Source organism: Sesamum indicum, linkage group LG12, assembly GCF_026168435.1.
Source record: "Sesamum indicum cultivar Baizhima isolate 11 linkage group LG12, ASM2616843v1, whole genome shotgun sequence".
In the NCBI taxonomy this organism is placed as follows: domain Eukaryota; kingdom Viridiplantae; phylum Streptophyta; class Magnoliopsida; order Lamiales; family Pedaliaceae; genus Sesamum; species Sesamum indicum.
Window position 1 is genome coordinate 8812077 of NC_142668.1, and position 15409 is coordinate 8827485.

The 15409-nt window shown below is 29.9% G+C and overlaps 1 protein-coding gene and 1 long non-coding RNA gene across 2 annotated transcripts; one reads left to right on the top strand and one right to left on the bottom strand.

Annotated features, from left to right (window-relative positions):
- Positions 1-478: 478 nt before the first annotated feature.
- LOC105178511 (glucose-6-phosphate/phosphate translocator 2, chloroplastic-like) lies at positions 479-5462 on the top strand. The gene is made up of 5 exons (XM_088875960.1): positions 479-1105; positions 1208-1433; positions 2703-2925; positions 3753-3966; positions 5158-5462. The coding sequence occupies exons 1-5, from the start codon at positions 608-610 to the stop codon at positions 5167-5169; spliced, it is 1173 nt and encodes a 390-aa protein (XP_088732086.1). The 5' UTR covers positions 479-607; the 3' UTR covers positions 5170-5462.
- Positions 5463-9265: 3803 nt separating this feature from the next.
- On the bottom strand, positions 9266-10313 carry LOC148784833 (uncharacterized). Its single transcript, XR_016063402.1, has 3 exons — positions 10204-10313; positions 9825-10013; positions 9266-9435 (listed from the first exon to the last, which is right to left on the bottom strand). It is a non-coding gene; the product is annotated as an uncharacterized LOC148784833 (long non-coding RNA).
- Between the last annotated feature and the right edge of the window lie 5096 nt (positions 10314-15409).

Consider the following 15409-nt stretch of genomic DNA (forward strand, 5'->3'; position numbering starts at 1 on the left):
TCGAGTCCCTCTGTCGACCCCAACCCTATCATCACCAAACTTAAAAATTCGCATTGTTTTCTGTATTGTGATTGATAATATTGAGTTATCATTATTTTTACCCTTATATGCTTTCAAACTCTTCACGAAATATTTTAATTCTATTAGTGATTGAAATTGAAATTATTCAAATCATTTTTTTTAAAAAAGAAAAGTCCAACTTCTATTACTCGAAGCAAAAGTCCAATTAGTTCACAAATTTGAAAATTAGAAAAAAAAATACAAAGGAATATACCTAGAAATTCACCATATAATATACACCCCATGGCGACTCCAATACACACCATTCCCGTTGCCTTTTCCAACCCGCTGATAGACAGCCAAAAGTAGACAAATATGAAATATCCAACCCAACCCCTTACCTGCCCGAGAGGTCGCCCACCTCACTGGTCCCCACCCCCTGCCTTCTACTCCCCCTGTATAAATACATGCATCTCCAAATTACCATAACACAATCAACACACACACACTGACATTTCCTTGCACTAACATTTCAATTTGGGCACACTCTTGACTACAACTAGAGTGCCCACTGCCTGCATTCTACACACGGCAAAATCAAGAAACAATGGCCTTCTCAGCAAACCATTCCTATGCAACTGCAGCCACACTCTTTGAGAACCTCCCCAAACACCCCATTTTCCCCTCCAAACCCCACACTTTCCCATCCAAGAAAATTGTACATGCCCACAAGCCACTCTACATCTCCGCCAGGTCCGGATTCGGCTTCGTCCCCGACACGGAAGACTCGTCGAGGGCACGAGAGCCGTCGGTGCAGTGCAATGCCTATGAGGCCCGCCGGTCGCAGTCCGTCCCCATCAGCATCGAGTTCGACCAGGAGGCAGCCGCTCAGAAGCTGAAGATTGGGGTCTACTTTGCCACATGGTGGGCTTTGAATGTCGTCTTCAATATATACAACAAGAAAGTCCTCAATGCCTTCCCTTTCCCTTGGCTAACCTCCACACTCTCCCTCGCCGCTGGCTCCCTCCTCATGCTCGTCTCGTGGGCTACGCGGATCGCGGAAGCTCCAGAGACCGACGCCGAGTTCTGGAAGACTCTGTTTCCAGTAAGGCTAAGTCGTTTTCGGGCTCAAGTGTTTGAGAATTGTCTGATCCAACGCCTGAATTACTATATGAAGTTGAGCGTGATTATATTAAATGTTTTGTAGGTTGCGGTGGCGCATACGATCGGGCATGTGGCCGCGACCGTCAGCATGTCGAAGGTTGCGGTGTCGTTCACACACATTATCAAGAGCGGCGAGCCGGCTGTCAGCGTCTTGGTTTCGAGGCTCGTGCTCGGGGAAAGTTTCCCTATGCCGGTGTACCTTTCCCTGTTGCCTATAATTGGCGGCTGCGCGCTTTCTGCTGCTACTGAGCTCAATTTCAATCTAACAGGTGATCTTATAACTCCCTTCACAGCAAATAAAATGATTTTAGCACTTTAGATTAAAAAAAATAAAAAAGAAAGGAACATTTTTTATTGTTATAAGACTATGTTTCATTTTTTGGAAAAATATTTTCATTTAAAATAAGGTCTTAATCTCTTATTTAAAAGCTTAAAAGAATCATTTAATTTTAGACTTAAATATATTTTTGGTCCTGTAATTTTGATACTTTAGCATTTTTATCTTTTGTATTTAAAGTTGTAAAATAATCCTATAACTTTTTTGATATTCGCAATTTTTGTCCTTTCGGTACTGTTTTTGCAAAAGTTGCAGGAATAAATTATGTGTTCCTCATGATTCTGGCATTTTTGTCTTTTTTCTTTCTAGGGATTACAAAAGAGTCATGTAACTTTTTGACGTTTCGCAATTTTGGTCCTTCCTGTGCTGGATTTTGCAAAAATTAACGGAATAAATTATGCGCCATGTTATATTTTTTTTTTAATTTTTTTGTCCATGTGTGGTAAAAGTGAACTAATCAAAACAAAAGCAACAATCTAAATGAATCACGTGAGTTACACATAATTTATTATGACGATTTTTGCAAAATCCGACACCGGAAATATCAAAGTCGCAAAATGTCAAAAAATTATAAGTTTATTTTACAATCCTAAATAGATAAATGATAAAAACACAAAAATTATAGGATCAAAAATATATTTAGGCCTATTTCTACGTGTTCGCTGACTTGCAGGGCTCTTATTTTTATGAATGTGAAATTCATTTTCTGTAAATAAATGACATGTGAGTTTAAAACTTAGAAACTCTTGTTTTGACTTTGATACCATATTAAATTCCTATTTCATCTAAAATTTAAATTATTATAGAAAAAAATCAACTTATACTTAATAAGACTTTAGTAATTTGGAATTTATAGTATAAAAAATAAGATTAAAAAATTTAAATTAGGGTCGACAATCGTGTATAATTTTCAATTTTATGTCCTACACATATCCATGATTCTTTTTATTAAAGTGGGATACTTGTCGCTGATCATACGCATAAAGCTTTTTCTATCAATAATATTATATTCATACACATTTAAAAATATTTAAAAGTTAAAAAATTATCCATTCTACTCGATTCTTTATTTTACTTCGATTTCATTTTATATAATAAATTAATATAATAAAAAAAATTAAATTATGTACATGCATCGAGTACATATCCAATATTCAGCTTCATTTAAAAGTATAAATAATCAAGAATATAATTGGTGCAGGTTTGATCGGAGCAATGGTGTCAAATTTGGCATTTGTATTTAGGAACATATTCTCCAAGAAAGGAATGAAGGGAAAGAGTGTTGGTGGGATGAATTACTATGCTTGTCTCTCTATGTTGTCTCTTTTGATACTTACTCCCTTTGCCATTGCTGTGGAGGGCCCCCAGTTGTGGGCAATTGGTTGGCAGAAAGCAGTCTCCCAAATTGGACCCAATTTCATATGGTAATTTTTTTACTCATTTTTGCTTTTTTGTTTTTCCTTTTTTCCCCCTCTATTTTGACTTTTAATTTTCATATTTTTTGGAAATTAAAAAATCAAAATTTAGGGTAAAATTTGTTGCTATTTTCTTTCCGCTTTGAGTTTCAATTTTTTGTTTTTACTGGGTAAATAATATAACTTTGTATTTAGAATCACTTTATTTTATTAATTTTATTTTTTGATTTTAGCGTCTCTAAAGTTTAGCGTAAAAAGGATCAAAATTGAGACAAAAAGTACAATTTAGAGACATTAAAGTAAAAAAATAAATTTAAGGGACCAATTGTACTGTTTATTCTATTTTAAATTTTATATTTCTCGGGGAATGGCATTGAATTAAGTTATAAGAAATATCTTTTTTCCGCAAAAAGCTATCATTTTAAGTAAATATTGACGTAAAATTATTAATCTTGAATCATTAATTTTAACATTACTCGTCTAAAAACACACAAAATTTACCTTAATTTGGGTCGATACAGTTGTCTTCTTTATCTTTTGTGGGTTCAAAGAATTTTTGAAGCTAAATATTATTTTAAAAAATCATTATAATTAAATTCTTATTATATGAATTTAACATATACTCTTTTCTTAAAAACAAAGCACATTCCTTCCAAGAAAATGTGACCGTGGCATGGCATGGCATGGCATGGACATTGTCAGGGATGAGATTGCAAAATCTTTTGAGTTTTTGTCAGCATTCCATTCTTACAATTATATATATATATATATATATATATTGAAAAATATTATTTATTTTATGTGGTTCTGAAATTTTTGATATGTATATACAACAGGTGGGTAGTGGCACAAAGCGTGTTTTACCACTTGTACAATCAAGTATCGTATATGTCGCTAAACGAGATATCGCCATTGACATTCAGCATTGGTAATACAATGAAGAGAATTTCTGTAATAGTCGCGTCTATCATCATCTTCAACACCCCACTCCAACCAATCACTGCTCTTGGCGCTGCCATTGCCATCTCTGGCACTTTCCTCTACTCTCAGGTACCCCTATTTATGTTTTTTTTTTACTCATTTTTTTTATAATACAGGTTTGACATTATTCAATATATTTAAATTTAACATAAATTTAATATATTAATAATTCAAATCAATAAATATATTTAAATAAAATAAAAAATAATAAATTATTATAAAAATCGCTCTATATACATCCACATTCTTAAAATTCAGACTCACAAATTTTTAATTATAAAATCTAGTGTTTTAATTTTTCATTTTGTTTTATTTTTTTTTGGGGAGTGTAAGGTACGTACGTATATGTCGTGTATAATATTTAAATAATTAGGGTGGGGTTTTCACTTTAGGACAAAATATCTTATATATGTATATATACTGAAATCTAACATGTGAGCAATGCAACTTGTCACATGGTATCACTCACTTGACTCTAGTACCACAAGGGTATATCCTCCGTAGACAGGACGGATTCAAGAGTGAGAGTTTGAGCAGGTCGGACAAACTTTTGTATTTATATATAAGAAATTTTAGTTTTGATTATGTTAAATTTGAATTAATTATATACTAAATATAATATACTTATCGTATGATTAGCATACAATTTAAAAAAAATAGCTAATTACATAACAAATGTATTTATAATTGGTTTGATTTGACAAAATCTCATCCGATTTATATATAAGATTTTGTTAGTTTAAATTCATATTATCATATTGTTGAGAGGCCATTAAAATAATTAGAGTCGACAATATATATATATATATATATAATATTAGTAAGTTATATTACTCATTTTTTAAAAATTTAAAACACGATAGACATGTTATGTAATATTCAAACAGTACAAATATATATATATATATATTTAAAAGAATTAAAATATTCACATTTTCCATTCCAGATCTTTGAAAATTCAATATTCTCTAGAGTAGATCACATTTTTCTTTTTCCCACCTAACATTTTCAAATACTCTATGACTGTCAATATTTAGCATGTTTGAGTGTCGTGCTTGAACTGTATTTCTGTTTTGAAATATGTCTGACACTACACAGAAGAATTATAAAATCTTATTTTTCTCATTAAGTGTCTTTTCATCGGTAGTTGATATGATTATATGATACAAAATTAATTAGGATTGACATGGCAAAAAAACGCTTTATAATTTCAATTTCTAACCAAATTAAATATTTATGATTTTTAAATCATTTTTGCAGGCTAAGCAGTAAATAATTAAGAGATATGCGTTGGGATGATGCCTTTGGTATGAAGGGAGAAAAAACCAGCATATTCAGACATGCAACAGTGGACCTCGCACGTATTGAAACTGATACGTTTGTTGGACACAACAAGATGCGACTTCACTCGGGACACTGACGATTTATAAGTATGTGGGCTTGAGGCGATTTCTTGGTTCGTGGATTGATGAACTCAATATGGCTAACGATGGTTGAAGTCGTAGGAAGTTTTGTGCTCATGTAAATGACGAAATTATGAATATAAATGCAATTATTCTTTATTACTTTTATGTCCGGTACTTAATTATTAATTCCTTATGCAAAAAATAATTTTTGATTAATGTTGTTAGGAATTTAATGTCGTGGGATAATTGTCAAAAGTTTTATTGATCGTGATGAATTTATCAACCGTCAGCAGATAGTGTTATTAATAGACAAGACAAGGTGGTCTGTTGACAAGAGCACCTTGCACTTATGACTTCAGTCATGTGTTCGAGTTGTTTAGAGGGTAGTTGGGGAACCAGCACTGATGTTTTAGTGCAGATGTATAGGAGGGTAATTTGCTTTATTTTTCATAAAACATGAGGTAATTTGCTATTTTTTTTTTTTTAATACAAGGCTTTTTGCTCATTTCTCACTTAGCCAGAATCCTCCTCTCCAGCTACAGCCGATGTTGTCCTCTTAAGTTTCATTAATTTATATTTATTTAATTAATTAAATTTATTGATAAAATTAATTCAAATTTCATTGAATTAAATTAACTATATCTGAAAATTTATTAAAATCTATAAATGTATTTATTTATTTAAATTTATTAAATATATTAATAAATAATAAAAAAATATAAAATTCAAAATTTAGGAATGGGTTTATTAATGCTAAATAAAATGTTACAAATTTTACACAGTACCGTTCCAAATCCCGCGCCTAATAGCATTACTGATAAGTACCTCATATGTGTTTAGTATTTTCTACTAATTACTTTTTATGTTATATCGACCATGTAATATACTTACTAAAATCATCTTTACAATAATTCAAAGGACCTCATTTTGTAGAAATTTCTTTTACAACAATTAAAAAAATAGGAAAAAACAAAGAGTAAAAATGTGCTGGCGACCCTCTGGCATATATATTTTTGTGTATTTGTGCATATGCAATAAATCAATTATATACCCAATGTGTTCTAAAGAAAAAAAAAGGTAATGTTGGAAATTTAAAGAAGCCTAGATATTTTTCTGTGAGTGTTAAAAAATTAGCTAATGAATTTGTTTATTTTAGTTGTGATTTTTATAATCTTTTATCGTAAAGATAGAATATTAAATAATTTATTGAGTTTTTTTTAATAAGATTTGCACTTCACGTGCAATATGCGAGCATTTTATTAGTATTTTAAAATAATAAGATGAATATGTCGAGTGGAATTTTAATTCATCATGCAATACTACTTTCATTTTAATATTAATCGAACATGAACAAGAAAGTTTGAGTAATTAGTAAATTCAAAAATCATTTAACCTATCTAATTTTTCCCGCACTATTAACCATCACTCACACACACACACAAATGCAATCACAAGATATATTTTACTTTTTAATTGATCATTGATCAATGTAAATAAGAAAGTACTTGCACTCATCAAAAAGAGTGTGGTCGGAATAGCACATCCTTTAATCATGCAATCAATTCTTTAACGAAATCTTCATATGAAATAATTTATGAGAAAAATTATATGTTTACAAGTGCATTTTACTTATTTTAAAGCTCCACAAATTTACTCCTCAATCTTCTGCTTTCCTTTTAATTTTTGAACTGCCTCAATATCAATGGTTGGTGAAGCAGTAGAAGAGGGAATAACAACATCATCCCCCAAGGGCTTGCCCACGAATTTCGCTAGAAATGCTGCTAGGTATTCCATCTGAATAACAAAAAAATATTTTAAAAAAAAAGGCATAACATACGTACAGATAATATAACAAAAATAAAGCAACATTTAAAGAAACCAAATAGGCATATATAAGAAAATAATAAAATTAAATGGCTTTCTCATAAATTAAAACAATAATTATCAATTTGTTTGAAAATATAATTGTATATACTAATGATTTGATCATAGAAAAATATATAACATTATGAATTTAATATTTTCTATAGCTAATTGTAACTTATATATTTACGATAAAATATATGTTTCTGCAAGTTAATTGCACATGATACTTATTTGTTAATGAATAAAATTGAAAGCAAGATCGGTTTAAGATAAAAACTTTTTGTAATAAAACTAAATACTATCTTTTTATGGATTTACCTATTCTCGCAGTTGAGCATTCTCAACTCTTAACCAGTGCTCATTAGAAGACATTTCGGCGGCAGCAATGGCACGATCACATGCACGACAACGTGCATTGCTAAGGGCTTCTCTGCACCTCATATTTTCTACTTGAAGTTCGTTGTTCTCAGTTCGAAAATATGAGTTTTTATGGTGCTCATGCCATGTCTATAAATAAATAAGTAAATGCAAAGTTTATTTTTAATACTTAATACATTCAAGACCGAAACCATTAGCCAAGTACTATGTATCCTATTTCGTCTCTTCAAAAAACTTCAAGTGGTTGTCTTATGTTTTTTGAGAAAATATTTATAGTATGTAAAATATGCTTAATGTGAATGCTAACGCCTTTCTTAACTTCAATTGGGTTCGCTTATTCTGGAACCAAAATTGGACTTGTAATGGTTCTAGCCCCAATTTGTCGCTAAGCTCTTTTTTCTGATTGTTATTGGGATGTGGGTGCTGCTTGAAAAACCTACAACGAATAAAAATTATGTTAGAATTCTAAAAGATAATTTCAACAAGTAAATTATGACTTGAACCTGGTGATGAGAATAGTATTGGCAAAAAATTTTCGTGCAGAATTTTAATTACATTATACTTAATTGACACTAGTGGAATTCATAGTATTAATAAATTAAACCAATTTCCAATACAGTATACCGAACTTGGTGAAAAAATTACAATATAGGATCAGAAAAAAATAAAGGAAAAAAAATATAGTACAATTACTGATGTAATATTGCATTGATTAAAAAATGACCATAAATAAACATAAATGTTCTTGTTTTCACAAACTAGAAATTGTGTTTATTTCTATCAATATAATAGATTTCTTAGAGTTTTTGAGTAAGATTTATATTTATATTAAAATTGGTTCTTTTATGGAACTTTCAGTTTATTAGAAACTTACGCTTCCATTTCTTGAATTTGTTCTGGAGTGTGGCGATGGTATCGCTTTCTCTTCAACTCTTGATTGTTGATGAATTGTTATCTAGATTTTCCTTACTAGATTTATTGTTAATTCCATCATCTCTCTTCCTCTGTGATTCATCACCTCCGGATACATTTGTGTTCATGTCGGGAAGTATATTTTCTTTCGCCTTTTTACCTATAGCACAATGAATTATGTTTCAGCTTTTTAACAGTATGATAAGATATTATTTAAGTGGCGTGCATTTTTATAGCACTTAATGCTGTAGAAGAATAAATGAAAATAAAGGCAATCCCTACCATGTATACAAAGGTAATGTTGGAAATTTAAAGAAGCCTAGATATTTTTCAGTGAGTGTTACTAAAATAGATTAATAATATAATCAAAATCACCTCAAAATTAGCTAATGAATTTATTTACTTTTAGTTGTGATTTTTATAATCTTTTATTGTAAAGATAGAATATTAAATAATTTATTGAATTTTTTTAATAAGATTTACACTTCACGTGCAACATGCGAGCATTTCATTAGTATTTCAAAATAATAAGATGAATATGACCCGTGGAATTTTAATTCCTCAAGCAATACTACTTTCATGTTAACATTAATCGAACATGAACATGAAAGTTTGAGTAATTACTAAATTGAGAAATCATCTAAACTATCTAATTTCTCCCGCATTATTAACCATCACTCACGCACAGTCACAAACACAAGATATATGGTAGGAATAGCACATCCTTTAATCATGCAATCAAAATTCTTTAATGAAATCTTCATATGAAATAATTTATTTGAAAAATTATATGTTTACAAGTGCATTTTACTTATTTTGAAGCTCCACAAATTTACTCCTCAATCTTCTGCTTTCCTTTTAATTTTCGAACTGCCTCAGTATCAATTGTTGGTAAAGCAGTAGAAGAGGGAGTAACACCATCATCCGCAAAGGGCTTGCCAACGAATTTCGCTAGAACTGCCGCTAGGTATTCAATCTGGATTAAAAAAATATATCTATAAAAAAAAGGCATAACATACTTACAGATAATATAACAAAAATAAAGTAACATATAAAGAAACCAAATAGGCATATATAAGAAAATAATAAAATGAAATGGCTTTCTCATAAATTAAAACAATAATTATCAGTTTGTTTGAAAATATAATTGTACATACTAATGATTTGATCAAAGAAAAATATATAACATTATGAATTTAATTTTTTCTATAGCTAATTGTAAGTTATATATTTACAGTAAAATATATGTTTCTGCATGTGCATTGCACATGATATTTCTTTGATAATGAATAAAATTGAAGGTAAGGTCGGTTTAAGACAAAACTTTTTGCAATAAAATTAAATACTATCTCTTCATGGATTTACCTGTTCTCGCAGTTGAGCATTCTCAACTCTTAAACAGTGCTCATTAGAAGATATTCCGGCAGCAACAATGGCACGACCACATGCACGACAACGTGCATTGCTAAGGGCTTCTCTGCACCTCATATTTTCAGCTCGAAGTTCATTGTTCTCAGTACGAAAATATGAGTTTTTATGGTGCTCTTGCCATGTCTGTAAATAAATAAGTACATGCAAAGTTTATTTTTAATACTTAGTACATTCAAGACCGAAAACCATTAACCAAGTACTTTGTATCCTATTATGTCTCTTCAAAAAACTTCAAGAGGCTGTCTTATTTTTTTTAAGAAAATATTTATTGTACGTATAATATGTTTAATATTGATGCAAATTCCTTTCTTACCTTCAATTGTGTTCGCTTGTTTTGGAATCAAAATTTGACTTGTAATGGTTCTAGCCCCAGTTTATCGCTGAGCTCTTTTCTCTGGTTGTTATTGGGATTTGGGCGCTGCTTGAAAAACCTACAACAAATGAAAATTATGTTAGAATTCTAATAGATAATTTGGACAAGTAAATCATGTCTTGAACCTGGTGATGAAAATAGTATTGGCAAAAAATATTGGTGCAGAATTTAATTACATTATACTTAGTTGATGATAGTGGAATTCATAGTATTAAATAAATTAAACCAATTTTCAATACAACATACCCAACTTGGTGAAAGAAATACAATATAGGATCACAAAAAATTAAAGAAGAAGAATATAGTACAATTACAGATGTAATATTGCATTGATTAAAAAATGACCAAAATAAATGTTCTTGTTTTCACAAACTAGAAATTGTGTTTATTTCTATCAATATAATAGATTTTTTAGAGCTTTTGTGAAAGAATTATATTTATATTAAAATTGGTTCTTTTATGGAACTTTAAGTTTATTATAAACTTACGCTTCCATTTGTTGAATTTGTTCTGGAGTGTGGCGATGGTAGCGCTTTCTCTTCAACTCTTGATTGTTGATGGAATTGTTATCTAAATTTTCACTGCTAGATTTATTGTTAATTCCATCATCTCTCTTCGTCTGTGATTCATCACCTCCGGATGCATTTGAGTTCAAGTCGGGAAGCATACTTTCTTTCACCTTTTTACCTATAGCACAATGAATTATGTTTCAGTATTATAAGAGCATGATAAGATATAATTTAAGTGGCGTGCATTTTTATAGCACTTAATGTTGTAGAAGAATAACTGAAAAATAAAATAATCCCTGCCATGTATACATTTTAAAATGGGGATAAATAATTGTCTGAAAAATTCTTACAAAAAGTTGTCATTAAAACATTTATGTTATACATATGTCGAAGTTCATACAAAGTTTGTTGTCAAAACTTTTTGAACATTTAATTTTGTATGTTATTATCTAATCGATATATTAGGGATAAGATTAGAGGATATTGGATCAATAACTAAAATTTGTAAATCAATCAGATGTAAGTTTATCAAGGCATAGATTTTATAGTGGTCACTTGTATGAATTATATTTTAAGAATTTTTAACACCAACAAGCCATACATTCTATATAAGAGGAATTGTTTTTTAAAAAAATCCTTAGATACTTAATGCAAAAACTTGAATTTATTGATATCATTTTTCCTTCAAAGGCCAATAAAAATTACATATCTACTATATTTCTTACATAGAAATCTTAGCATTTTTATGCAAGTTTTCGACTGTCAACACAACGCAAGAGTGGAGCGTGCATCTATCGACAAAAGCATTTAACCAAGAAGAAATAAATTGAAGCAAAAGACAAACTTACTTTATGAGATGAAAAAGTTTCTCGTAACCTTAAAATTCACGGTTGAGAACCACAAAGGTGCTTCCTTCAATTTACCAAAGATGATAGAGTTTCTCGTAACCTTAAAAGTCACGACTGAGATCCACAAAGGTGCTTCCTTCAATATATCAAAGATTAAGGATTAAGGTATGTTTTATTGAATAAACTCCTGAGTTTCTATTAAAAAGTGATATGATTAATAAGTTGATTGCAGAAGGGAAATAGACGAGAGTGAAAAAGAAAAGTGAAACGAGAGAAGACACAATGAGAGGGTAAAAAAGAGTCCGATGGTGAGAACGAATGGAGAGAATGGATGCAAAGAAGTTGATATAACGGACGGAGATATTGAAGACGAAGGAGGAAAATATGATGGAGGGGACTTAAAAATGAGTTGTCAAGGCTAATGAATTATCTGGAGTAGAGCTGTAACATTCTCAGTTTGAGTATGAATATTGCTTTATAGACAACTGGATGAGTAATTTTCCACGAAAAGAAAAGATAAGGACAAAAAGAATCACGATATACATGCATCGGAAGCACAAAAATCATGACAATTCAAAATGTCTAAAAGAAAAAGATATAAATTCAAATTGTCCTAATAAAGCTTTTCCCCATATTAGATTTTGAGAACCCTTGACGGTCATAAATATCATTTATGGATGCAGTTAATACTCCGAAATTTAGTGCAGAACTTTTTCTAAGCATCCTATGGCAGTCACGAGCATTCGGACAATAGGTTGTAATAGTATACAAAATATTGTGTTCCCATGGTATGAAATAATGAATTTAGTTATGATATTTCTCCAATATAAATTCTAGTGCTACAAATAAGATACTGAATAATGAATATTTATATTAAGATTCTGTATTTAAAATTTAAATAGGGTCGAGAAAGTGTTGAAATTATTTAGAATAAGTTTAAATGATTGCCAAATCTTATATTTGTACACGGCACAAAAGTTATTTTATAGTAATGACTTATGTAATGGCCTATGGCAGGATACCTCCACCGTCCTCGCCAACCGCACATTCACATTGCCATCACTATCGCCACAGATACCTCCACCGCCAATGGCACCTTCAAATCCAGCAACGGAGGACGACATCGGCCGTCTCGAGAAGAAGATGGCCGATATGATAGATATGATGGGGGAGATGCGGGTCTTCTCGTAGACTGCAGCAACGCCTCCGATGAATCCCCTGATCGGGAATCAAGAGGAGGACAAGGAGCATTTAGATTAGGTTTTATATTTTTTCCCATTTCTATAATTAAATACTTTTTTATATTAATATAATTTTTTTTAAATTATTTATGGTTCTTAATATTTATTAAATTCTATTATTTTATATTTATTAAATTATTTAAATTTATAGATAAAATTAATTCAAATTTCATTAAATTAAATTAATTATATCTGAAAATTTATTAAATCTATAAATTTATTTATTTATTTAAATTTATTAAATATATTAATAAATAATAAAAAATTTAAAATTTAAAATTTAGGAACATGTTTATTAATGCTAAATAAAATGTTACAAATTTTTCCCAGTACCGTTCCAAATCTCGCTCCTAATAGCATTACTAATAAGTACCTTATATGTGTTTCGTATTTTCTACTAATTACTTTTTATGTTATATCCACCGTGTAATATACTTACTAAAATCATCCTTACAATAATTCAAAGGACCTCATTTTGTACAAATTTCTTATACAACAATTAAAAAAATAGGAAAAAACAAAGAGTAAAAATGTGCAGGCAACCCTCTGTATTTGTGTCAATTATATACCCAACGCGTTTTAAAGAAAAAAAAGGTAATGTTGGGAATTTAAAGAAGCCTAGATATTTTTCAGTGAGTGTTATAAAAATAGATTAATATTATAATCAAAATCACCTCAAAATTAGCTAATGGATTTATTTACTTTTAGTTGTGATTTTTATAATATTTTATTGTAAAGATAGAAGATTAAATAATTTATTGATTTTTTTAAATAAAATTTACACTTCACGTCCAACATGCGAGCATTTTATTAGTATTTCAAAATAATAAGATGAATATGTCCAGTGGAATTTTAATTCCTCAACCAATACTAGTTTCATGTTAACATTAATCGAACATGAACATGAAAGTTTGAGTAATTACTAAATTGAGAAATTATTTAAACTATTTAATTTCTCCCGTACTATTAACCATCACTCATGCACAGTCACAAACACAAGATATATGGTAGGAATAGCACATCCTTTAATTATGCAATCAAAATTCTTTAATGAAATCTTCATATGAAATATTTTATGAAAAAAATTATATGTTTACAAGTGCATTTTACTTATTTTGAAGCTCCACAAATTTACTCCTCAATCTTCTGCTTTCTTTTTAATTTTCGAACTGCCTCAGTATCAATTGTTGGTGAAGTAGTAGAAGAGGGAGTAACAGCATCATCCCCTAAGGGCTTGCCAACGAATTTCGCTAGAACTGCCGTTAGGTATTCAATCTGGATTAAAAAAAAAAAATTTATAAAAAAACTGGTATAACATACGTACAGATAATATCACAAAAATAAAGCAACATATAAAGAAACCTAATAGGCATATATAAGAAAATAATAAAATTAAACAGCTTTCTCATAAATTAAAGCAATAATTATCAATTTGTTTGAAAATATAATTGTACATACTAATGATTTGATCGTAGAAAAATATAAACATTATGAATTTAATATTTTCTATAGCTAATTGTAAGTTATATATTTACAACAAAATATATGTTTCTGCAAGTGCATTGCACATGATTTTCTTTATTAATGAATAAAATTGAAGGCAAGATTAGTTTACGAGAAAACTTTTTGCAATAAAACAAAATACTATCTCTTTATGGATTTACCTATTCTCGCAGTTGAGCATTCTTAACTCTTAAACAGTGCTCATTAGAAGATATTCCGACAGCAGCAATGGCACGACCACATGCACGATAACGTGCATTGCTAAGGGCTTCTCTGCACCTCATATTTTCAGCTCGAAGTTCGTTATTGTCAGTATGAAAATGTGAGTTTTTATGGTGCTCATACCATTTCTAAATATATAAGTACATGCAAAATTTATTTTTAATACTTAATACATTCAAGACCAAAAATCATTAGCCAAGTACTTTGTATCTTATTACGTCTCTTCAAAATACTTCAAGAGGCTGTCTTATTTTTTTGAGAAAATATTTATAGTATGTAATATATGTTTAATATGAATGCAAATGCCTTGCTTACCTTCAATTGGGTTCGCTTGTTTTGGAACCAAAATTTGACTTGTAATGGTTCTAGCCCCAGTTTATAGCTGAGCTCTTTTCTCTGGTTGTTATTGGGATGTGGGTGCTGCTTGAAAAACCTACAATGAATGAAAATTATGTTAGAATTCTAAAAGATAATTTCAACAAGTAAATCATGACTTGAACATGGTGATGAGAAGCATTGGCAAAAAAATTTGGTGCAGATTTTTGATTACATTATACTTAGTTGACGATAGTGGAATTCATAGTTTTAAATTAATTAAGTCAATTTCCAATACAACATACCCAACTTGCTGAAAAACTTTTAGTATAGGATCACAAAAAATTAAGGAAGAAGAATATAGCACAATTACAAATGTAATATTGCATTGATTAAAAAATGACCATAAATAACAAATAGAAATATTCTTGTTTCCTCAAACTAGAAATTGTGTTTATTTCTATCAATATAATAGATTACTTAGAGTTTTTGAGCAAGATTTATATTT